The 26186-nt window shown below is 41.0% G+C and overlaps 1 protein-coding gene across 1 annotated transcript in view; it reads left to right on the top strand.

The window, feature by feature from the left end:
- The window catches only part of nlgn2a (neuroligin 2a), a 191532-nt gene that overhangs the window by 46827 nt on the left and 118519 nt on the right, over positions 1 to 26186 (top strand). Inside the window, exon 2 of the mRNA XM_034136426.1 lies at positions 23864 to 24716. Within this exon, the coding sequence (XP_033992317.1) occupies positions 24221 to 24716 (496 nt within the window). The 5' untranslated portion in view covers positions 23864 to 24220. The remainder of the gene's footprint in view (positions 1 to 23863; positions 24717 to 26186) is intronic.

Raw genomic sequence — 26186 nt, 5'->3', positions numbered from 1 at the left:
CAACTACTCGAAATAACAATTTCTATTACATAAATTGCTCAATATTTCGGTAATGTAATACTAGATTTAAGTATTTTTGTCATTATTAAAGATCAAAATACTATGATTACACCTTCTGAATGTGAATATTCAAAGAAAATGTACTCCTCAATGACAATTTTCTTAATATTTGTAAACATTGTTGACTAATTGATAGGTCAATTAACGGACAAATTCCACATTTTCTTTTATTATAGATCAATCGTAGTCATTTTTCATGTGAAATGGGAAGAATTTGTATTTTTCAAGTAGCAAAATGTCCTGCTTTTTTCTATTGAATCTAATATGCAACTGAATTTCTTTGGCAAAACAAGAGATCCAACCATGCAATGCCTGAAACTACATGTATGTATTTCTACAGTATGAATGACATTGACTAATGTGAGGCAATCTCCCTGCTAATTAAAGTCGTACATGAATTACCATGAACTGCAGTATTTCAAGTCTTAATTGAGAACTGTATCATTTAACCTTTAACCTTTTATTAAACCAGGATTTCCTTTTGATTACTTAATATTCAGGCCAGCTGACTCCAATTGGTGAGAAATCATATATTCCTATAGCCTTTTTTAAATAAGAAAACTCCATATTTCTCTTGATGATCATATGACTTGCAACATGTTAATTTAAATGGAATCCCTTTTTATCCTGCAGTCATCATTAGTGTCCAGATGCACTCTTAAGCCCTGCTTCTCTAATCATCCCTCTGAATATCATACTAATCCCTTTTATCTTGGTTAATGTGGTACCAGCACACTCATCCACTTGTGTCAGACGTATTCTTTCACAGGAGAATAAGACATCATGCGTTGGTGTCATATTCCAAACACGCATTAATGCCATGATCTACAGTGGAGGATTCCGCATGAGACCATACATTTCTTTTTGGACATTAAAGCAAGTAAAACATTTTTAAGTCTAACACCAAATGCAAGTATGATCCTAAAAATAATGTCTATTTGGGGAATCAGATGCAACATCATATACTACTAACTAACTTTATTGATACAGCACCTTTCAAACTGAGTAACAAAGTACATTCACATAAAAATACACACACAATTAACAAAAAAGCACCTTATGAAACACATTACTGTATGTCATCAGTTTTATTAAACTTTCAATCAATTATTTGTTTATAAAAAATACACTTGATTAGTATTAAAAGACAATATGACACAATGTATTAATATTAGTTTGTGGTACCTTATCAGCGCTCTAGGCACCATATGTAAACGTAACAACAAAACCCCTTCAAAGCCTCAGGAGTGACAATACACATGTGTTTGAGTGTGTTCATTGAAAGTGTTTCTTACCCATGAATCACTTGGCTTGTTTTTATTTGCAGCCTTTAACCGTCACACCTACGGCCTTCTTTCGATTATTTAAAGCTATCGATAAGCATTTAAAGAAATGCTAGACATCCCATTAAATGCATGTTAAACAGAACCACAGTATTTATGATGCAGGATGTTTTTGCGGCTGTATGTTAACATTGATATGTGAGTGGGTGGGGTGAATGTAAAGTACCCCCACAAATTGACACCCAATGAATTACATAATTGCGCAATAGTGTTCACCAGTGAGCCAAATGTCCCCGGGTCTGCCTCTCTCTGACTTGTTGTGCCACAGCAAGATCACAGCTAGGGAGGGAGGGGAGACGGGGGGGGGGGGGGGGTGATCCTTTTGCTAAAAACAGAATCCTAACAGCTTTAAAAAAAAGAAAAAAAAAAAGATCCTAATTTGGCAAAACAAATGAGCACCCTCGCGACTGCATTAGTGGGAGTGATATGCAGATCAGCGTGCCTTCGAGCAAGCTTTCCAGATGCTGCAGGGTCCAAAGGTCGTCAGGGAGATGTTACAGAGAGAGGAGGGGGAAAACGGGGGAGGCAGTGGGGGAGAGGGTTCATATGTGGTGCGATTAGCGCTGAATATTTTGGCAATTGCCTCTGTTAGCTTGAATTGTGGTAGGTGCAGTGCGAAGCCATTCCTAATGTAGCAGTGATGCTAAATGCTAATTTTAGACCATGGTGATGTAAGCACTGATAAATCCCAGGAGGGAGCTAACACATACGCAGATTGAGAGCAATTACATTTAATATTAATTATATTTTAATACAATAAACTAATTCCGTATGGGGGTTAAAGCTGATTAAAAACTATACATTAAAGCCGTTTTTTGTTCTATAAATTAAATGTATTTTCAATAATTTATTATTATTTCTGATAAGTTACATATTATTCTTGGTACACTTGAATTCAGAGAAAACCCTTATTTTATTTATGTTGTTCTCGTACATGCAGCTTTAATAATGCAACTGGAAAAAATGTAGTGCCTTTTAATCAGCATTCTCAATGATAATTGTGAGACCACAGAGTTTAAAAAAAGGCAGAACAACTATTATCAAAGCGCGAATAACAATCAGACATTGTGAAATGAATGCAAATATATAAAATAACGCAGTCAAATACAACATACCGGTTTATAGGTTACAAGCAAATGTGACAGTGGGCATTGGTTGTTCTTAACCTTAATGAGCTGTGCAGATGTGCAAACCGCTAACTAAGCTAACCCTTAATCAGATTCTCAAATGGGGGTTATACAGTACAAACCGAAATAAACACATTTTATTGCAGGGATTTTGCAGAGCCCATGTGTGTAAACACAAGCAAAGATAAATGTTTATAATCCTATTTATAATAAAGTGCACATCAAACAGTTGCTCATATTGGTAATTGCCCACTGAATGAACAAAGAACAGAATTTAACACATTTTAGCACACCGTCGCACACTTCCACATAGTTTCCATGACAGCAATCTCTGCCCAGCAGCACACACATCTCTGTATGAACCGTGTGGCTGAATGCTCATATTTGATGCACTGTGTGTGTTCATCATGTGTGTATGTTACACATCCTCAGGTCGATCAGTGCGAGACAATTAAATTCACATTGTACTTTCTGTTAATTTCTGAACATGTGTGCTATGTTATGGCCCTCGTGTGTACACTGTTCGTTCACACACCTGTTCGCTCAACGTGTGTGTGTGTGTGTGTGTGTGTGTGTGTGTGTGTGTGTGTGTGTGTGTGTGTGTGTGTGTGTGTGTGTGTGTGTGTGTGTGTGTGTGGTGTGTGTGTGTGTGTGTGTGTGTGTGTGTGTGTGTGTGTGTGTGTGTGTGTGTGTGTGTGTGTGTGTGTGTGTGTGTGTGTGTGTGTGTGTGTGTGTGTGTGTGTGTGTGTGTGTGTGTGTGTGTGTGTGTGTGTGTGTGTGTGTGTGTGTGTGTGTGTGTGTGTGTGTGTGTGTGTGTGTGTGTGTGTGTGTTCCCCAGTCACAAAGCTATCCAGCTCCAGTGAATTAAAGCAGATGAATCACAGCTCCACAGCTCAGTGAGCCCAAGAGGCTGACGCTAGCGTATTGTTGTGAATCAACCACCCTGTCAGAGCTCACTGTGTCCCCTCTTCCCTCCCTTTACAGCCCGTGTCACCCAGCTCCCTTGCCAACACACACACACACACACACACACACACACACACACACACACACACACACACACTGAAAGCTGTTAGCTGCCGCGGTTTTTCGAGCAGGTGCTAGCATGGCATGGAAGCACCCACAGGGTTGGAGCCTGTGGACGGACACCAGATCCGTCGCCAGCTCGCCGCATTCTGCTCGGCGACCGCTCGCTGGTGGCCAGCCCTAATTATTATTGGCTGCTGTAATTAATTACAGGGCCTCTGAGCAGCCGGCAGATATAATCTAGGCTCGCTCTCTGATTTTAGTGGTGTCATTTGGTGTTATTTTTGGGACTGTCCCAGTGTGGCGGCTGTCCCTGAGACCGGGCGACCCCGTTTGGAGCGGCTTTTCCACAAACGGCAAGTGTCTGCGCTAATTGTCACACTTTGCAGTTTGATGCTCACTTTTGATTAGGCAAAGTTTTAGGGACTCGCATATGGTTCAATATTAGAATGACTGATGTATACATGTTGAAGTTGTGGAAAATCAACGCTCAACTTCTATTGAACAATTTCTATCTTTGACTTCCAAAAAAAACACCATTGGAAACAATTTGTATTAACATTGTAGGTTTCCATAGGAACAAACTGACCCTTTCCGACTGGAACTGTATTAGTGTGAAGGTAAACCATCATAAAAAGTCAAATAAGTTGCTTGCTAGTGTTTAACCACAGACAATAGTGAATTATGTCAGTATAATCTGCTACATATACAAATATATATATATACTGATACAGTATTTTTCTACTGAGCAGTATTTTATTTTACATCCTTTTTTCTCTTATTTTATTTTTTTTATTTCTTACTTGCGCCAGTAATTGTATTGCACAATTGTATGTCTTCTTTGTTGTTGTTTATGAGTATTGTCTATGTTTCACTGTTGGAGGAGCCTGGGACCATTTTCATTGCTAAAGCTACGCCATAGCTATTGTGCATATCACAAGCTTAGATTCAACATTACATATTGACAATTCAATGAAGCTATCAATCCAAAATATTGATACATTTGGGAATGAGACTTCTCAGTCAGTGGAAGCGCCTGCCGTTGGCCTCAAAGGGCACTTATTCTTGTTAGAGGCCATAAAGATTATGGGTTTGTAAGCAGGGGATTTGTCCTCTCCTTGTGGTCAGAGGGCTGTTGCTGCCTGCCCACACACTGAAAAAAGAACTCACAATACACACACAGGCGCCAAGATTTAGGAGAGCAGCAGATGAGTATTGAGCGTTGAATATATCTCTGTGAAAATTGCACCCTGGGGAGAAGAGGAATAGGCACCGAGGGCTAAATAGAGGGTAAAACAAAGGGAGGGAAAAAAGTGGGACAGTTATGGGAGGAAAACGAGACGAGTTCGGGGCTTAATGGCCTGCAGTTTCCGCATCTATATTTGCGTCATCTTTTTAAAAAGTAGTCGTCTTAACCCCCTCACCCGCCCCGCCCGTCTCAAATTACAAAGAGAGGGGATCAAACAGGCTGCACAGTCTTATTCATTTTTCATGCCGCTGCACAGAGGAAGCAAAGGAAAGGAGTGAGAGGCAACAAAACTGAGAGGTTACTCAAAAAAGAATTGAGTAACCTACTTTTTATTTGTTTGCATTGCATCTATGTAGATGTAGCAACACACATGCACACACACATGGAAAGCTTTTTTTCCCCCTGTAAGATTGAAGCAACACTCAAGCTGATAAAATAGGGAACTTATAAGAACATGCACACACCCAAAGCTTGAGCTTGACCCCCCCCCCCCCTCCCCCAAACACCAAGTGGAACAAGTCTCTCAGGCCTCCTCCTGCTACCCTCACTCTTCAGTCGGCCTCTGTTCAGCGCTCTCTGCTTGCACCTCATTATTTCCTCGGCAGCCGGGGGGCAAATACTCTCAATTCCTTAGATGCAGAGAAAGAGTGAACGGGTAGAGGCGGCGTTCGATAACCCGCTGCGTTGCGCCACACTGCTGTGACACCTCAAACATGCCTCACACACACATTGAAGTACAGTAGCAGCTCAGGGAAAAGGGGAGATTATAAGGCTGAGACGGCGAGGAGGGAACAGACTAACTGTCTGTGATGGATTCGGAGGGGGGGATAGCTCAGCTAAAAAGAGAGTAGGAGCGGGGGGAAGTGTGGAAGAAAGACAGAGAAGACGGAGTAAGTGAAACTTTTGCTGGCAGTAGCTGAAGACATGCTTATTTTTGCTGCAAATTAACATACCTCAGTCAGTCATTTAAACCCTTAGACCAGTGGTTCTCAAACTTTTTCTGTCAGGCCCCCCCTTTGGAGAAAAAAAAAAGTCGGGCCCCCCCAACACAAATAGTCAGGCTCAGTGGCAGCGCCAGATATTTATTTTGGGGTGCTTTGGGGTAGCTTGACGTTTCATAGAGGGTGCTCAAACATTTAGGGTTTCCCATTAATGTACCGGTCGCTACAGTGGAATTTTCTACTGCAACAATCCCCACGCAAATACACAGTGTGACAGTTACAATGAAGGCTCGAGGCATATAGGTGTAAGCAGGGGTAAAGTGCTATTTTTATAGGTGGTGTGTGGACCTCACATAGGGGGGTCCGGGGGCAAACTCCCCCGGGACGATTTATTTTTCAATATTGAAGTTAAAAGCATCAATCTGGTGCACTTTGAGAGCAAAATGAAGAGATCTATGGATACCTCTCTCAACACCTATATGAGACAGAACTGTAAACAGATTTACTTTTTCTTTATGGATATTTTACTAATCACCCTTTTAAACTTTATTCTTTTTTTACTGTCATATAGTATTTCATACCTGTTTTTGATTTCACATAACTATAATGATCATATAAACGTGTGCCTCGGAAATAATTGTTTACATTAATGGTGACCAAAACGTTTGAGACCCACTGCGATAACTTAGACTAAAGTTAACTATCTAAACACTCAGAGAGTCCTTTAGCTCACTGAGTCTCTCAGTCTGACAGGAGAGGACTCTCCTCCACTTTGTTGTTGAAAAAACTCCTTATATCCGTTAGTGTAGCTCGCTAGCACCAGAAGCTAACAACAACGATCTCCGGTACCGGTGCGCTCTCTCTCGCTCGCGCACGCACACAAAATGGCTCGTTCCACACACACACAGAGCCGAGCTTTAATGAAACACAGAGACCCAGACGTAATAGTACTGCATCATATTATTTTCGAATCAATAATTTTTCAAATTATGATTTTTTCTTATCATAATATGCGCCCCCCACTTTGGAAACCACTGCCTTAGACAGTGGTGGAAGAAGTACTAAGATCTTGTACTTAAGTAAAAATAATAAGACCATGATGTAGAATTACTCTGTTACAACTAGTCCTGCATTCAAAATGTTACTTAAGTAAAAAGTATTAGTAGCAAAATATACCATCTATATATGTACCAAGTAACAAATATAAAAGTACTCATTACTCAAAGTGGCAATTTTTTTTAAATATATATATTATATCACCGGAGTATAATTGGTGATGTATTCATGTGTCTATCATTTTAATTGTGCAGCTGTTGAAAACATTGATAACTTTTTATACTGCTAGAATTCTCCTTCCATAATATTACATTAAAGTGTTTTAGTGGATTCCATTTTTGTATTAATAAAAATGTACCTGCAAAAGTAATAACTAATGTTTTCAAATAAATGTTGTGTGAAGAAAGTACAATATTTGGGGCCAAAATGTAGTGGAGTAGAAGTATAAAGTAGCATACAATGAACATACTCAAGTAAAGTACTCAAAAATGTACTTAAGTACAGTACTTGAGTAAATTAACTTTTCACCACTGCCCGTCTGTATTTAATTTAATGTTTCTATTATTACAAAAGAGTATACATGTCTCCTCAGTCTATAAACCCTGAGATATATGTAGCCATTTGGCCCGTATTCTACAATCTTTTACATATTTAAATCAGACATGAGCTAACGTTAGCATAATTAGCCACCTATGGAAAATAACTGCATGTACTGGCTCACATATAGAACACACTGTGCTGTACATTCCAGCATCATCATGCACATCACATACTTTTGAGAGAAAAACAGTATACTACCGCGCTGATCAGTATATTTATGAGCCCCTCTTCCTCCTCCAGCTCTCCCCTGGTTGTAAAACAAACACGGGCTCTTCTCCATGAGCTCAGCTATAGATTAAAGCACCCCATGAATATTCAACATGGTAATAGCTGACGAAGAGAGGGCGGAAGATGCGGGGGAGAGTGTTTGGATGCTTGTTATTAATAATAATGCTGATTAGAATCGGAGGGTAACTCTCACCGTGCCCTTTCTTTTGATATGTATCCTTCATCCTCTCCTTGGCTTCAGAAGGATGCAGAACAAACGTCTTCTCCGGATTACATTAAAAACAAATGAGGGTGCAGAGAACAGGTAGAGAGGGACGTGTTGACATGTCCTCGCGTTGTTAGGAGCAGACGATGGTCCACATTGGCTGCTCATGTGTCTCGCCGGCCATCTGTCAGGGACAACTAGATCAGGATGGCAGCGCTCCAAGCCCTCCCTCTTCCTCTGTCTTTATCACTCTCAGTGGCATTCATCTTTATGTATATCACTCCCGCTCAAGGTTCATAGTCGGTCGTTACCAGTCAAATGACGCTCACTACATTACTCAGTGTCACATCCTCAGTTGGCCCCGCCATTCAGCTTTTAGTGTCCTCACTGTAATCTCCGCTAGTCAGAGGTGGAAGAAGTACTCCGATCATGTACTCAAGGGAATACTCTGTTACAAGTAAAAGTCCTGCAATCAAAATGTTATTTAAGTAGAAGTACAACGTATTAGCATCAAAATATAAGTACCAAAAGTAAAAGTACTCATTCTGCAGATTGGCAACCCTAACCCTGACCCTAACCCCATTTCTCTAACCCTTAACTTTAAAATAGTCATTTAATATTAAAACAGAATCTCGCCTTACTGCCTCAACATACTAAATAACCAGCAAAAACACTAATATTGCCTCTAATGACCAGATATCCAGAGTCTTCTATTTATTTCTTGTGTGAGGAAAGCCTTTAAAACAACTTTTCGCTTCACTGATAATAACTTTAAGAGGGCTGTGATCATTACTATCTTCTGTATATTTGCTGTATTGTAATCTACAAATGTAACGTTCAATTAAACTACTAATGTCCTCTCGAGACTCGATGGCATCTCAGTCGGAAAATTGCATATTTCTGTCACTTTACACAACTTCTCCAACCTTCCTAATCCTCTAAGTCAACATTTTAATGGAAAGCTTTTATCCGTCCCAGGTCGCAAAATCCCTGTGAACAAATTCCAAGTGGCTTTCCGCTTGTTAAGTGAGCGGCTGTAAGCTACAACTGACATTCATCATCTTTACGTTAGCCTGGGCTTGGGGAACGTTTGTCCTTATGTGCCCTCCATTCTGCCACTGCTGTTTTCTATGTGGCACTTCCCATTCAGCAGCGTTCATTTGCTCAATTACACCTCATTCACCCCGTCTCCCAAACACAGAGTAGATATTTTTTTTAACTGTGCCCTACGTTGCCTTGGGCTAAAACCTCACCATTGGTGCATTGGTGCGTCCCACTCACCCAGTTTTAATGTGACCCTCCATTCACTCCTACTTTAGGCCATTTACATCACATTATTGACAGTTAGCAGACAACCTTTCAGAGTTATAAAGCCAGATTACACCAGAAAGTGGAACAAAATAAATTCATCTGCACGTTTGCTTAAAGGTCCCATGTCATGGCCATTTCCACTGATCATAATTACATTGTTGAGGTATACTAAAATAGATTTATACTGTGCAATTTTCCAAACTCACATTGGTTTCGCATACAGCATTTCTGTAAAGTATGTGTATTCACCGGTATTCACTCTCTGTCCTAAACGGCTCGTTGGAGCTCTTGCCCCCCCCCTCCCTGTGAGCCCAGTGTGCTCCGATTGGTCAGCTCGGCCACTCTGTTCTGATTAGTCAACCACCAGAGAGGCGGAACATCAGTCTTATAATGGTGTTGGTCAGAGGTGGGAGTAAGTCCTACATGTGCAAGTCATGAGCAAGTCTCAAGTCTTGACCTACAAGTATCAAGCAAGTCACTGTGGTGAGAGTCAAGCAAGTCAAGTCAAGTCATTGCTCAAGTCAAGTCAAGTCAAGTCATACAAAATTCTGATGAATAAGCCCAGTTTCCGCATTTAAATCAGTTAAAAGACAGTGGTTATGAAAATGGATTAAACCCACACTATGATCTTCATTACATACACAGTTAATCATTTGAAATCTAATTTAGACCGATGACAATCATATTAGATTCATATTAACCCTAGAACTGCAGACAATATAGCTACTGTAGGACTCAGTCAAAAAGTATGTCCAAAAAGGCAGAATTCCAGGTAAGAAAATCGTATATGGCATTTGCCATTACACATATTTAATTTAAATGTCTGTTAACACTAGAACCGCCAACAGCGTCAGCACCTACATAGATATCATTTTCAAATCATTTAATTTGTTCCTCTTCATCATTTCCTTATAAACTAAGTAGGACGATTTGAAACTCACTTAATTGGGTTAATTTAGAAATTGCTTCAGTTTATCATCATAACAGATCAAAAAGTTCAGATTCATTTTACAATAAATCAAGGAATGATGCACTTCTACAAACAAAAACAACATAATTAAAACATTTAAACAAACTACTAAAAGTAGATGAACTACATTATTCAACAGTTTACAGTAACTTCTGATAACACAGGGGAAATAAACGAGGCATCTCTTTTCCTCTCTCTCTCTCTCTCCCTCTCCTGACAGCCCGTCAGTATCAGGGTTAGTACAAATGAATCCCTTGGCGGTTCTAGTGTTCATTTACCGTTTTGTCTTCTCTTTGCAATGCTTAATCGATTTGAAACCAAGTCTAACGTAGCTTAAACTTAACGTTAGCTTTCTAGCTAACACAACACATTCACGCACCTTTCTCTGTGGGTTTTTTTGTAGTGACGAATGAAGTTGGATGTTGTGGTGGTCGTGTCACTGATCTTTATGCTGCAGACCCTGCACACCGCTGTTCTCTTCTTATTAGCGTCATCGACAACATAATCCTTGAATCCAAACTTCACTATTTGTGGAGTAACGCTAGCCGCTGCCATGTTAACTGACACTCCTGCCGTCTAGTGGGTTGCCAGGTTTGCGCGCACGGCGCTATAATCACCCAATCACGTTTTTTGAAAAAACTAAACGTAATATCTCACTACAAAAACAAACGCAAATATTTAATTTTAAACAGTCATGTCCTTTCAAGTCATCTGTCTCAAGCTTAAGTCAAGTCTCAAGTCATGAATACCAAGTCAAAGTCAAGTCTTTTATCAATGTTAGTCAAGCAAGTCTCAAGTCAAAAAATATGCGACTCGAGTCTGACTCGAGTCAAGTCATGTGACTCGAGTCCCCACCTCTGGTGTTGGTACAGCCGTATATTTTATACGCCAACTAACCGAACTGTACAACTGTTGTTATAGAAGAGTAAGTTATTTTTACCTGTAATAAACTACTACTGTTTGATGAGAAATCAAATCATGGTTTGCTATATATGAATGATATGTTATAGGAGCAGCAAATAATTCAGGGAAGAAAGGATACTAAGTATTTCCATCAAACTTTATTTTTAGAAATGTACAAAATGAACATGCGTAAATATACATATACACTGTATATCATCCATTCCTCCCCTTATAGGCGTTTTCGGCATCTTGCCTATCGCAGCTTTGTAAGCGGCTGCCGGGGCTTTTTAGGACGAGCCATCAGAGTGTGTGTGTTGTCCGCCAGATACGCCAGGAGTTTCCTGATCTGGCTGGACGAAATCAAATGCAAATCACAAAATATTAGAGAAACTTAGTTGTTTTAGATTCGTTAGTAGTAGTTGTGGTAGGAGTGTGTATCTATCTAATCTATCTATCTAATCAACACAGTTAGCTTGCCAGCTAATATGCTAACCTACGGTTGCTAGTTGTTCAGTGTAATATGCCAATCTACTATGAACAACAGCTAGTCTAGGCTAGCAAGAACATGTTTACAATTGCAATCTTATACGGGTAGTCTGCTACGTTCGGTCATTCATTGTAGCTGGCATGAAAACAATGTTTTCCCTAGCATGTCTAGCTGTAGGTAGCCTTCTTGTTTAGCTATATAGCATACACGCTATGAACGGTAGCTCAGTAGCATACACGCCAGGAACGCCAACTATAATGTACTGACCGTACGGTAAATCACCCGGAGTATACTGTCTATGAGTATTTTGTGTGTGATTGCAGACATTCTCCAGCAATGAGATACATGTAAGGCCATCTGCTAACATTGGAGTTGATATATGGAAACGCTAGCAACTGCTTGCACACACACAGACACACACACTGCTGGAGGAGCCCAGACAGGCTTGGAGATACAGCTAGAACAAGCGAAACTCATCCTGAGCACACACAAACACTCACAGCCGAAGTAAAAACAATAAGTGTGGCTTGAGTAAGAAAAAGGTTTATAACGCTGTGAGCATGGGTCTGCGGAGAGCATTTCAACTTAGTAGTCCGAAAAACGTTTACCCATTTAAACAGTCGTGGTAGATACCTTGTTTGTTTTAAACATCATAAATACACAAACCACAATGAATACTTACAGGTTGTGTACCCGAATCTCCCACTGGTCCAAACAAAGTAGGAACAGCATCGTTCTTCAGTGCCCTACGCTGTACATATCCGGCATGAATCGCTGAAAGCTTTTGGGAAGCTTTGTTACGTGAAAGGCTGGCAGAGGGTGCGGCCATAGCTCTGGGCGTGGCTACTGGGTATCCCTACGTAGCGATACCCTGGAAGTAAACAATGGAAAATGAGAAATCTCCAACGAGGCGTTTTGGGGAGGTATTTTCTGTGTCAGAGTTTTACTCGCTACAGGGTGTATTTTGAGGGTTTTTGACTCTGCAGACCGTTTACATGCATAAAAACCTTGATAACACACAAGAGGACGGGTAATAACCGGAAAAGCATGACATGGGACCTTTAATATTTGATGCTTGGCAGTGCTAGTTGGTGAAATACTTCTTTTAATGACTAAGTACACTTGCTAGAAAATCTGCAATCAGTATATTTTCTCGCAGAGATCAAGTCAAAATGTAGCTTTTTAAAATGCTAACGTCCCACAGTACTTCAAAAAGTGGTTAACCCTAACCTTAACCCCATGGTGTTAGAGGAGCGGGCGCGTACCCCTTTAAAGCTGCATTTCAGCATTCATTGCGCAGACATCACTTTGACGTCCTTAGAAGTTAAAAGCAGTTTTCTTTACTTTAACATTATAGCATTTATCAAAACCTGTTCAGTATTCATCAGACTTATCATGAATGGTAAAACCCAGCGTTTGATGATGGTTGTCTATAAAAGAAGTGTAGCTCCTTTGTGTTCAAATCTAAAGTTAAAGTCCGTTTTTGATCATGTCGAACAATTGAATTAATACTGTTGAAAAGTTAAAAAAGTTTTCTGCTTGTCCCGTCCCCAAAGTGTGGACCTACAGTGATGCAAGGTCAAAACCACTTAGAAGACGGTAAAATATTTAATGATGTATGGAACGTGTTTAATGGCAGCGCTCCCCGGGCCAACTACCATGTCTTCCCCCATAGTGGCAGTGTCCTTCAAAGAGAGCTATTCCCCCTGGGGCAGGACCTTGCTGTTCTTCTCATGGACTCCCCCTTCCTCAGGCTGTCCTTTAGCCAAGGGAGGGGGGAATTTGGAGCTAGTTATTTATAGAGTAGTACAAGAATGAGTCTAAAATACTTGAATTTAGTTGTCAACTTAGCATGTCAACTTTTTTGGAACTTGCTCTTGGTTGGGTGAAATAACACAAACTTTAGAGACTTTCAAGTGTTTTCACATCAGTAAATACCCTACTTTTTCAATCTGACACTTCTATTTATCATAAAAACAACAGTTGCTAACAAATAAGACCAATACACGTTATCATGCCGAACACTAGCCGCCTTTAGTTTAGCGGTGGTGATGCGCAGCACGGACAGTGATGCTTAATATTCTGAAATCGGAAAATCCCTTTTCTCTTTGTCAAAGGGGACTATTTGCGATTTGATGATTTACCCTATGTTTGTCCTCCTGAGTCCTACATTGTATGGATTTTTATGTTGTTACTTATCTTTGTTAATCTCTAAAGCACACATAGACAAACGTGTTTTGTGATATTGGGCTATACAAATAAACGTTGTTATTTTATGCTAACTTGCGTGTCGGCCTACAACAAAACGTTATCACTGCACTAAGAAGCAGGTTACTATAGCACGATGGAAGGGGAGTGTTTACCAGTGTGTGTTTAAAGGAATAGCGGAGAGAATTGACTCGTCCAAGTCTGATACACTCTTCCTCTTTGGATGTCGGAAAGGAAAAACGTCCGGAGTATTTTGCCAGCCGAGCCAGATGAAGTGACGGGGCTGCGAATAGCTTGCGAGTGTGTTTGTGTGTGTGTGTCTGCGAGGCTGCACTGTCAGCCTGTGATTAATCTACCACTGTCTGTCTAATTACCACCCGTGCCCCTCCGTGTTCCTCCGCCGCAGCCTGTAGACGCGCTGACCCACACCGGAAACTCACTGCTCCCCATGCAAATTAAAGCCCTGTAAATATTTGCTTTTAACTCTTGCCGACACATTGTTTCCAATTTTGCGCTCCGGTGGTCCGCAACCCCAACACCCCTCGCTTCACACACTACACCACCGCTACCTAGCACTGATGTCTATGCACATCTTTGTGTTGTCAACAAGTCCACTGTCAGCTCCTAAACTCCTCTTCTTCCTCTTCCTCCTCCTCCTCCTCCTCCTCCTCCTCCTCCTCCTCCTCCTCCTCCTCCTCCTCCTCCCTCTGTCTCTGCATCCTCCCATTGTGTCTGTATTGTAGCTGGCAGTCTATCAGCCCATTCTCTTCCACTGTCAGTCCAGTCTAGGCTCCATAAAGCGTGAATAGAGTCTGGGGGTGGAGGGAAGGAAGACAATGTATACAGATAGAGAGGCTGAATAGAAACAGTACAGTCCGCGCGGATTGCTACAAAACGACAGGAACGTTTTATGCTTTTGTGGGGCATACAAAATGTTTCCAAATATTCTTTTAATAGCTATTTGGTATTCTGGTGTCTGTAAAATGTTGCTTTTACTGCAGTAACGCGCAATTAGACATGTGTTAAGAACTTTATATAAAATACATGTCCTATAGCCTTGCAAAGCCTGTGTAATCTAGATGTCCTCAAAACAGAACGTTGCCTATATGTAAAGGCCACATTTTCTGATTCTGTTTTAAGGTCTTAAGGATTACTACTGCATATGTGGAAAAAGTTGCCTGAAGTTGGGGTTGAAAACATCTGAGCGTGTGGTATTAGAAATACGTTTGATTACCAGACCTCTGAAGCCCGGGCCTCATCTCGGCTTGAGGCTAACAACTCAAGGCTACAAAATATGCTTCTCGCAGAGCTAGGGAAGTATATATCTTGCATTGATTTCCCAGTTTAAAAAAAGTAAACTATCCATCATGTGTACGGCAGTGTGATATGTGGCTGGTTACTCTTTATAGATGCCTTTCTTTTCACCTCAAATCCACCCTATTCTAATTTAACCGTATCCACAACTCAACATCCTTTATTAAATTGTGTCTTGATTGATTACAGTAAAACAAACCATGCTTATTTATGTATAAGCTAGACTGTGGACTGCAGCATTTGCATCTTAATAGCCATACTTACAAAACTGTTGAATTAATAGTGTTGTTAGAGTGCAGCCAGCACATAACAGTCATGGTTAATAACAAAAATGTTGCTTGAAAGCTTTATTTGCGTTGGAGTAATTAGGTTTTTCACAGTAAATCAGCAGACAATTTCTGAAGCTACTTAAAAATACACAATTTGAAAATGTAATACATTGAAACTTATGATGTGTAATATCATGGAAGGATGGTTAGCTTCCTCAGATGTTGTTTATTTTCTTATTTTGCTGTTTAATATATCTGAAGAGCTAATTATAAGTTGATTAGTCCGCCCTTGACATTTTTGCATGTATTGAAACGTGTCCTGAATCTGGTGATTGTTACCCGCAAAAAAACCAGGCATTGACAGGAGCGTGAGTGAGCAATGACCTGGCCGCCGGGTCGTTCTATTCGCAGCACACAGCGGCTGTCAGCGGGATGGCAAACATACAAACACACACACTTACACCAACCCCATCCAATGGCATTAATGTGACATCTGCAGAGATGAAACAACCCCCTTTTTATTCTGTCCGACCACTCAGCAACCACTCTACCGTGCCCTCGAAAATAATTTTGCGATCAACACGTCAAACTGCTGTCACAGAGATAAAAGCACACACTGTGACATTCTGGAGATACTGAGAAAAACTCCAAACAACCTCACATGTGTGTACGGACACACACACACACACACTCAGTCACGTGGACGCATCGACGTGCAAATGTCCAATTTCCGTGTCTCTGCCTTGATGTGTTAATTAGCAAATGTGCAAACAAATGAGCTGTGCTAAATCAAATACCGTCAGACCTTGAAAGGCTCGAGATGATAATGAGGGTAATGTCTTTGTGTGTGCATGTGTGTGCTCGGCTGCACACTGACATGGTAAATGGGCTGTATACCTTCTTGCTTTTTTCTGCGATTACCCACGTCGATTGGCAGTTTATTTATTCACATGCTCTGATTTTGTCCATCTGTCTCTCTCCGTACGGACCCCTCAAGATCATTTTATGGCAGTAACTCCTTCGTCCAGCACCCTCCAGGCAGTGAACTCCACCACCACCCTGGCAAAGTTGGGTTATTATCTATCATTAAGTTGAACCCAGTGCACTGACAGACTGACCGGCAACACAAAAGGCAGGAAGAGGTGGCAAGCAATTACAGGGGAGGTCTTAGTGGGTGTTTCTGCGGCTGTGTTGGAGTAGAATTGGGTGGAATTGGTTGTGGTGGGATTTAGATTGTGCTCGGTAAGCTATGTGGCAGAATGGCGATGGATTTGATTCCGAGGCTCTGATCCCAGGGCTGATTTGCCCACTGGAGAAAAACTGGGGAAAGTTTTTTAGCAAAAGAGCCACATTGAACAGCTATGTTTGGAATGAGGAGAGTATAAAAAAGGAGAAAGTTATTAGTTTTTCACCTTACCTGGCAGAATGTGTCCGTAGCCATGGGTCTCAGCTAACATTTTCCCTATACTGTACATATCTATCATCGAGTGGATCGTTAACACTGTTAAAGTGGTGAGTCATTATCATTGCAAGAGGAAATATAGGTTCTTTGAAGTGAGATGTGAAGTGCTTGGAAAATTACATTCTTTGGGTACTTTTTTAACTGATATTTAAATAATGGAGTGTTCTGTTATAGGCTCAGTTTCAGTCCATTGTGCTTTAAATACAGTCTAATATTCTTTGGGTGTATTTCAGACTGGTCCTGATTGTCCTTTAGTTCCCTTTGGATCCCACTTTTAGTAGGTTTGTTTTGGGGATCTGTTTTGGATTGGTCCAAAGATTTTTATTGAGAAGATTAATATAATAAGTCTATATTTAGAATATGGACAATTTTAGACAGTTTTAGTTTTGGCTGTGTATACATAATCTTTCAAAGATCAATTTTAATTTATAGAAGACATATTATGCAAATGTTCAGGTTCATATTTGTATTTTATGCCTCTTCTATGACATGTTTGCATTCTTTAATGTTCAAAAAGTGCCCAGTCCTGCTCTGATTGATTAGCTAGCCTGCCCTGTTGTGATTGGTCAACGGTTTATAGGTGTTGGAAATGTCCCGCCCCTCAGCATATCGCGTACAATGTGTGGGAGCGCTAGCAGATAGAAGTGCAAGTGTTACATTGTGATGTCATTATGTTACGGAAGTAAACAAAGGGGTCCAATGGAAAAAAAATACTTTGGGATTTTAGCCTTTGCAGAACATTTACATGCACAAAAACCGTTTCCTTTCTGATGTATACATGAGTCGATTACACAACCTCATCTAATCCAGATCCACGCCCAGGATATAGAAACACAAAGGGTGCGTTTATTTCCTCCCAAATGAGGTGTCATTGAAATCACACTCACTGATCACACTACAGTCACCATGAGCACAGACATGGCCATCACATGGAAGACGATCTGCAGGTTAATAGGATAGGACTCTCTCACATCACATACAAGTGGTGCAGAAACCCCTCACAGCAATTAGAGATAACAAAGCGTTGAAAACATGGAATCATAAGCTCTTTATGTAATTCTTGTCTTAAATAAGTGCACTGAAGCAGCTCTCGCCCTCGTGGCAAGAACATCAAAGCCTTGTCTCAGTTTTTGAAGTAGGGATCCGCAGAATAAAGGACCACTCATCATTTGTGCAATATGATGTCCTTTTATAACTAATGAGACGGAGAATAAAATCACACATGAAAAGCAGTTCATATTAAAACTAAGTATATTTTAGGCTTCAAGTCTTTTCTGGGTGAAATTCAGGTTTGACTTTTCTTACTTTGTCTTGTATTCCCTCTCAGAGGTGACATCTATCCAATGCACTTGGTGACCTATTTATTGTGATAGTTCTCCACTGTGGATTCACTGTTTTCCAAATTGGGTCAAATAAATCTGCCCTTGCATAATTACCACACTGCAAATCATTTATATTTTAATGGAAAAGTATTACGTTGAGCAATGTTTTTCACATTTTGTAAAAAATGCTTATTCTATTAATCGACTTCCTAAAGATATTATCTTTATTTGGATATATGGTAAGGCAACTGTTTACAGAAATTAATTGCCATAGGAAATAATATGTCAGTGTTTTGATGGTAGATTGCCCCCTAGTGGCAAAAATAATATATACAACCAGGACAGAGTTAGCTTAGCTTAGCATAAACTCTAAAACGTAGGTTTTCTTAGCCTCGCTCTGTCCAATGGTGACAAAATTCTCCTACCAGTGCCTCTTACATAGAATACCTTACATGTTCATTCTGAATGAATGAATAAACACTTCTCAGTTCGCTCTGTAAGACTGTGAATGAGAGTTTACCAAAATAACAAACTATTCCTTTAAGTATAGCTAAAGCAATTGACAAAAATAGTATTCCAATGTGCTTTCTTGTAAACAAATGTAACTTGACTTGTTTACTTGCTGCTATATTGTACGTGGTTTTGTAAACAAGCTTTGTCTCGCTGCGCTTGCGAGCTCACGAGACATTAAGCTGCCTCACTTTCCTTTTAATGGATGCTGGAAAAATGGTGTCTGAAGTTGCAGACTCCTGACAGATCAGTCATTGTTCTTTCTTCTCCACCTCACTGAGACGTATTTAGCTGTCCATTCTGTGTAATATGCTCAGCGTTCACTGTCGACTCTCTTCTTTTCCACGCCATTCTTTTTTGTTTGCAACAGCAGAGGGGATGTCGACAGTACTTAGCAATGGTGACATTGTTACAGGCTTGCTAAGGGCCTAATAAAAAGAAAATGACTGCACCAATTATTGGAATTTAACAGACACATTAAGCAACAAAAGGTTGCAGAATATGAGGGCTACAGGTTTAAATCCTGTGATTCCTAAAACATGAGGCTTCAGATTTTACAATGCTGTGAATAGAAATGTCAGCTCAAGGCGAAGTTAGAACCTAATTTGAATAATATTTAGTCATGGGAGAACATTTTCTTACCATTGTTTTGCATCTTTTTCTCATACACAATGATACAAAGTCGCCCAGTAGCAACACGGCCTGCAGTTAACAGGCTGGTCAAGAATTGAAAATAGAATCCATTGTATCGCGTCGTCCCCAAGAGGGTTTCGTGGAAGTGGAACACATTTAAATTAGAAAGTGCGAGAGAGAAAGATGAGGTTTGTACTCGTGGTCTTCCTCTGAACGACAAGTGTGTTCCTCCTCCTCCTGTCCTCACTCCCTCCCGGGGGAGCGGAACAAACATTCTCCTGATGACATGAATCATACATGAGCATGCATGTGTGCCATCGTTCCGCGTGAGTGCACTGAGATACGGTGTTTTTTCGGGAGAACCTGCTCCTTTAACTCTGTGTCTCTGAGTGCCAGCGCTACCTGCATTCCAAATACCACACACACACACACACACTCCAATGGATATCTCCTACATGGCTCTCCTCCCCCTTTCGTTTCTCCCTCTCTGCTTCATCAATCACTTAAGCTCTCCCACTGCTAACTGCAAAGCTGGACCAATTAAGCCTTCTAATTGAGCCAATACGCAATTAAACACTCAGATGCACCCTGGAATTCTGGAGGTCCCTCAATGCGCACGCCAGCATGTTGAATTCAAGGATTCTGGCATATCTTGGCCTTTCCTCTCCTTTGCCTGGTCTTGAGGTCGAGGGGTCAGTGAAGAAGCACCTCATGTGGCTTTTACTAAAAAAACTCTGAAGAGTCTCCGCTGAACACAGGGACGCTTTTCATTCACACCAGAACATGTCTACTTCTCATCTCTCATGCAACCCTGCTTTTTCTCCCACTCTCTCTTCATCTCCGTCTTCCCATCTCCCAGTCCTTTTCATGTGTTTTTAGAGGATGAAAGTTTAATGGTAAATGTGCGTGGGTTGGAGGGCTCGTCCCTGCGCGCCGAGCAACGCACGCCGGCCTCTGCGGTTTCATTAGAGCCCACACCGCGCTGCCCGCTCCCGCTACGAGAGGGTACACTCCCAGGCACACACATGGCTGCGTGGGTAGAACGACAACGTCCACACTGAGAGGAACAAAGGCAGCCACCAATATATTTGGGCTGAACGCACTGTACCAAAAGAACACAATGAGCGATTACACTGCACTCGCTCGCAATTACCGCTCTCTGAGAGGACGCAAATGTGTCTTAACCACATTTTTTTCAAACTGGAGCACCCTCTAAGAGCCTGTTGTACATTAGAAACTTTACATTGAATGAGCCTCCTTATTTGTATGTCTTACATCAGTGTGAGTGAGACTGGTCCCATGAGCCTATACACTCTAATTACCTGTCGTCATGCCTCGGGACACTTAACTTTCACATTTTAAATGGCTTTATTGGCAGTGTGAGAGTGTGAGAAATACAATAAAAACAAAGAGTCGCTTCAATGGATGCTGGCGATGCAGTAAGACGGTTAATGATAGCTTCGAATGGGACAATTATGGCGTGGTGATAAAGCAAGACAGGACGTAAAAAAAAGAGATCAACGGTGAATTTCTGTAATCAGATATCATGAATAAAAGAGTGGGTGAGAACATAAAAGGGATTTATTTTCTTCTGCACTGTCTGCATCACTGCAAGGGTGATCGCCCCCGACCATTACATAACACCACGCAACAATGTTATGACGGTATAATCTCCTGCATGCGCCGTGCATTTCTGACATGAGGATTTGCACTTTTCCGCAGTAGATTACATGAATGAGTGTACAGTGTGGGAACTCATTGAGTGTACAGTGCGGGTCAATTAAGGCTTACATGTGTGTGTGTGTGAGACTCTGTGCTATGCATGCAGCCCGAAAGGGTCCTGGGTCCTGGTCCTAAGCTGCTTACATGCGCACATTATTGCCCTTTGACCTTACTGGGCAGTGAAAGGCTCACCCTTATCTCGAGCCTCCACTCCTCGTCCATGCAGTCTGTTGTATTTATATCTCCAGAAGCGGCGCTGAAAGCCTTTAAGAAATTAATAACCATAAATATTGAGGCATCAGAAGCAGGGTTGTTGGAGTAAGACTTGATGTAGACTACATTAGCTCCCTGCTCAGATGTGTTAGGGGTAAGCTGGCAGGTTAAACACAGTTCAACAACAAGGTTTTGGAGCGTATCCTCATACATGTCAATTGAGGACAGGGTGAACATGTCCAATTTAGGGTTTCATGCATAAAAAGTAAGACTGCTCATGTAGAAATGTGCACTCGAAATAGAGTAAACATGACATTTCCATGGGTTAGATTATGTAGCAAAAGCCAGAGGAAGTAGAATCAGCTTGCATTTGATATTTCCTACATGCAGGAAAACTGTGTTTTTTTTCAACCTGTGATGCAATGATGACCAAAACATGTTGATCATCACCAGTGTTGGGCAAGTTACTTCCAAAATGTAATACAGTACATATGACTTATTACTGTCTTTTTAAAGTAATAAGTTACATTACAATATTACTGTCTCTGAAATGTAATGAGTTACACTACTTTTATATTACTTTTGAGTTACTTTACCAAAATAACCTCAAAAGAATGGCTAGGTATTTTAAATGCTAAAATGTAGTTTAGTGCAGCTCATTATACATAAGATAAGATAAGATAAGATAAGATAAGATAAGATGGTACTTTATTGATCCCAATTTGGGAGAAAATAAACAAGAATAGAAAGAAAATAAAAGAAAATAGAAAATATACATGTTGAATTTGACAAGATATTATATATACAAATATATATATACATAAACATATGACATGGAATATTAATATTAAATATTAAATATTGAACAGGTTATATATGTGTAAAATGTACAACGTGGTTTTATTCCAAGAGAAGCTATGGAGCAGAGAGTTCTCTTCCAGCCAGAGGTGATTTATTGTACAGTGTTATTGCAGTGGGCAGGAATGTTTTCCAGTATCTGTCCTTGAGACAGTGGAGCTGCAGCAGTCTGTTGGAGAAGGAGCTCCGTTGACTCTCCAGCTGCAGGTGGAGAGGATGGGGGGGGTTATCCATGATGGACAACAGCCTGTTCAGTGTCCTCCTCTCCACCACAGCTTCAAAGGGTCCAGCTTGATGCCGATGACAGACCCAGCTTTCCTGATCAGTTTATTGATCCTGCTGGTGTCACCGGCTCTTATGCTGCCCCCCCAGCAGACCGCAGCAAAGAAGAGTGCACTGGCCACAACAGACTGGTAGAATCCAGTGAAGGGCGATGTGGTATAGCATAGGGCTGTGCGATTATGGCAAAAATCATAATCACGATTATTTTGGTCAATAATTGATATCACGATTATTAAATACGATTATTCATTGACTTTGAAAACATCCATTTATTGAACTTTAAAACAAATACAAATAATAATTTGAACAGTATCTTTTTAACTGTTGATTTCCCTGAACGTATAATTCAACTGAAAAACCAATACAAAAATAAATTAGATACATTTATATTTACATTTAAATAAATAATATCAAAATAATAAATACCAATAAACAAGATCAACAAATATTTTGGAGCGCACTTCAACAAGCTACTAAACATATATAAATATGATAAATACAAATAAATGAGACCAAAATTAATTAGATCAAATATGTTGCAGTGTCACAACCTAGCAAAGCAAAATAATCGTTTTTTACGATTATGTTGTTTTCGTAATTGTGGCAGGCCAAAATCGTAATTGCGATTAAAATACGATTAATTGCACAGCCCTAGTATAGCATAACAACTGTGTAGGCCATTAAGGCTACTAACAACTTTTATTACACGGCTTAGTTGAATACTCGATTCTGATTGTAAATTCTTAACATGTGACACGTTGTTAATACAGTACAGACCACTGTCAAGGACTATAATGAAGGTTGCTAAGGAGGATCAAGAAAGAGAAAGGAAAAGAGGTTAAAAGACGGAGCGCTGGACGTCAGATAAATCACCAGAAGAAGGCAGAGAGGAAGTAAACAATAACAGGAACACGGAATGGGCTCTGTAGTTTGTTTAGTATATGGCCGTGTAATAAGCGGGATAATGTGCAGCGAGGCGGTCATTATGGGGAAAAGAACACCCGACAGGCTGATCAGGGAACCCGATCTTGATGAGCCTGAAGGGTAAACACCAGGCTTACTAATCTACCCGCACAATTTTTCTCTGGTGTCGAAATGTCTCGCTATGTTGGTAAATTCTTAAAAAACAAAACACCATTTAATTTCGGGTTAAATGTGTTGTAACTGCGTTACTGAGAATTGTAACGGGTAGTATATTACCCAAATTTCATTAGTAATGCGTTACTTTACTTTGTTACAGCAAAAAGTAATACATTACTGTAACTCCGTTACTTTTGTAACGCGTTACACCCAACACTGATCACCACATGAAATGTTCCCTTAATGTGTATTTTTGACTTGATCACTACAATGCTGTCTGTAGAGGGCTTTTCATCTCATTGCTTTTATTTCAGGAACAATATTTCACTTGGAAACAGTTGAAAGGAAAATGTTCCTCCAACAACATCGAATGGAATATATCTGCTTCAGATAAACTATATTCTCTCTTATCCTCATTCTCTCTCTTACTATTATTTCTTATGTATCACTGTGCTTTAAATATCCTCCTTCTCTTCTCTTGCAGGATTCCGCAGCTGTAGAAAACAATCTGGATAATGGGGGACCAATAGGGATGAAACGAAACAGAACCATGGCTAGGGAAGCGTTTCGGATCCTTGTTGCTCTGAACCAACACTGACCTGGCACCCACACCGAGGTCAGGCCTCCTCCTCCGACACCCCGAGGACCCTTCTTTCCCCCAACAGCTGCTTTGCCCTCCATCTCACTCAGCACTCCTGGTCTTGATCAAACCTTCAAAAAAGCTCCACATGGTCTTTTAGGGTTAGGGGTGCTTCCAGACTGGTGGTTATAATCCCATATAAAGGACTGTATTTCTCCAGAACAGACTATAAGCAGTTGGCTGAACAGTACGCATCCAACCATGCAACCTCTTCCACTTGCTCGAAGTAAACAAAGGCAACGGGGTTTGTTGTCCAGGACGCTACCCCTTAGTCTCATGACAGACTGGTGCCTAATGGGTGTGCTCGGCCTCATCCTGCTCTGCAGCCTGGCTTCGAGCCAGAAGATGGACCCTTCCAAAAACCCCATAGTCACCACCAACTACGGCAAGATCCGAGGCATCAAGAAGGACTTGAACAACGAGATCCTTGGCCCTGTAGAGCAGTACCTGGGCGTCCCCTACGCCACGGCACCCATCGGCGACCGCCGCTTCCAGCCACCCGAAGCCCCGGGATCCTGGCAGGAGATCCGCAACGCCACCCAGTTTGCCCCTGTGTGCCCTCAGAACGTCCACGGCGTGCTCCCGGAGATTATGCTGCCCGTTTGGTTCACGGACAACCTGGACGTGGCGGCGGGTTACATCCAGAACCAGAGCGAGGACTGCCTCTACCTCAACGTCTACGTGCCCACAGAGGATGGTGAGTGGACTTTATTACATGGAGGATTTAGGGGGAGGCTGGGAGATGAGGGATTTAGTGGGTAACAGTGTGCAGAATGAACAGATGATTGACTGTTCGCTAAGCACCATCGCCTAAGTTACTTTTGCTATGCCTGTCAAGCTTTCCGTGCTCCTTGATTTCAGACAAGGGCAGAAAAATTCTCTTCTAGTTTCTCGCCAGTCACCGTCTATTTTTTCGGTTGAATTCAAGCTGGCAGGTAGGAGGTGGTTGGAAATGACTTTTTAATGTTTCCAGTTAGCTCGTATAAAATAAGAACCCTGTCAACATACGGAGTAATCCAAAGCTTGACAGGCCTACCCAGATACCGTTGCTAATCTGTCATTGGACAATCACTTTTCAGTGTCAGGGTTTAGCGAACGGTCAATTAGGACTACTCATAAGGGTGAGTAGTCATGGAAAGTTCACCTAATTTGAAAAACATGCCTTGTGATTGTTTTAATTATTTTGCAGGTTCATTACTTTACACTTTAAAAATTGCATATGAAGGGGGTGTGTGTGTTGCATAAAAAGGGAACAATATTTAAAATATTCCATTGTGGGTCAAAGAACTGTTCAATTTGGTTTTCACATTACATCCCATTCAAGGTGTTCTAAAGCAAGAGAACAAAGGCCAGGACTGAATCAGTTTCCAGGGGCTTTATAAGAAAAGGATTAGGTGATATTTTATTTTTCATACTTTTTTTTACCGTCAAGAACCCTCTTCTCTCATCTCAGATCTTTCCGCGGACGTTTTTGTCTGCCGGGGCTCTGTGTTAGCCAAAAAAAAGAGAAAAATTACCATTTTGTCGGCGTGTGCACTCTCTCTTTGCCTATCTTAAAGCGTGTTTCACATTTGTCTTTTCATTTCTATATCTAAGCTGCACAAAGCCATAACCTTTCACAGAGAGAAGGCTGTAAGAATCAAGTTTCCTATGCGGAAATCTTTTTTGGTTTGACCTCAAACAACTACAAGTCTTCAGAAAGAGCATTTTTTACAAGCACATATTATAACTCAAGTTTTGACATGTACAATTCAGCTAGAAAAGAATCCCCCACCTCGCATAGGAGAATCAATATCAACGTGTATGTCCATTTGTATTCTTCTATGCCTCTCTTGCTGTCTACGTGCACATCAGTGTTCATGTCAGTGTAGTGAGGAGCCACTGATTTCCACTTTTTCTTCACTCTAACACATTTCGGCCTATCTGTCAGCACTTCCATCACTCGACTGGACTTTTTTTTTTAGCCCCTCACAGCTCAACACCCTTCCTTCCTGCCTTCCTTCCTTCCGCCTCTCCACTCCAACACCACAGCCCTCAGCACCCCGTCATTGCCACTTATAGCTGCTCGGGCACGTATAGAGCACTATACAGTCATTTCCCCACAGCTTGTTTTTACAGTTTTTTGTGTTATACGACCCTGTGGAAATACAAGTGCCATAATACAGAG

Source organism: Trematomus bernacchii, unplaced genomic scaffold (genome assembly GCF_902827165.1).
Source record: "Trematomus bernacchii unplaced genomic scaffold, fTreBer1.1, whole genome shotgun sequence".
Lineage (NCBI taxonomy): Eukaryota > Metazoa > Chordata > Actinopteri > Perciformes > Nototheniidae > Trematomus > Trematomus bernacchii.
This window is presented reverse-complemented; position numbering and strand designations above follow the sequence as displayed.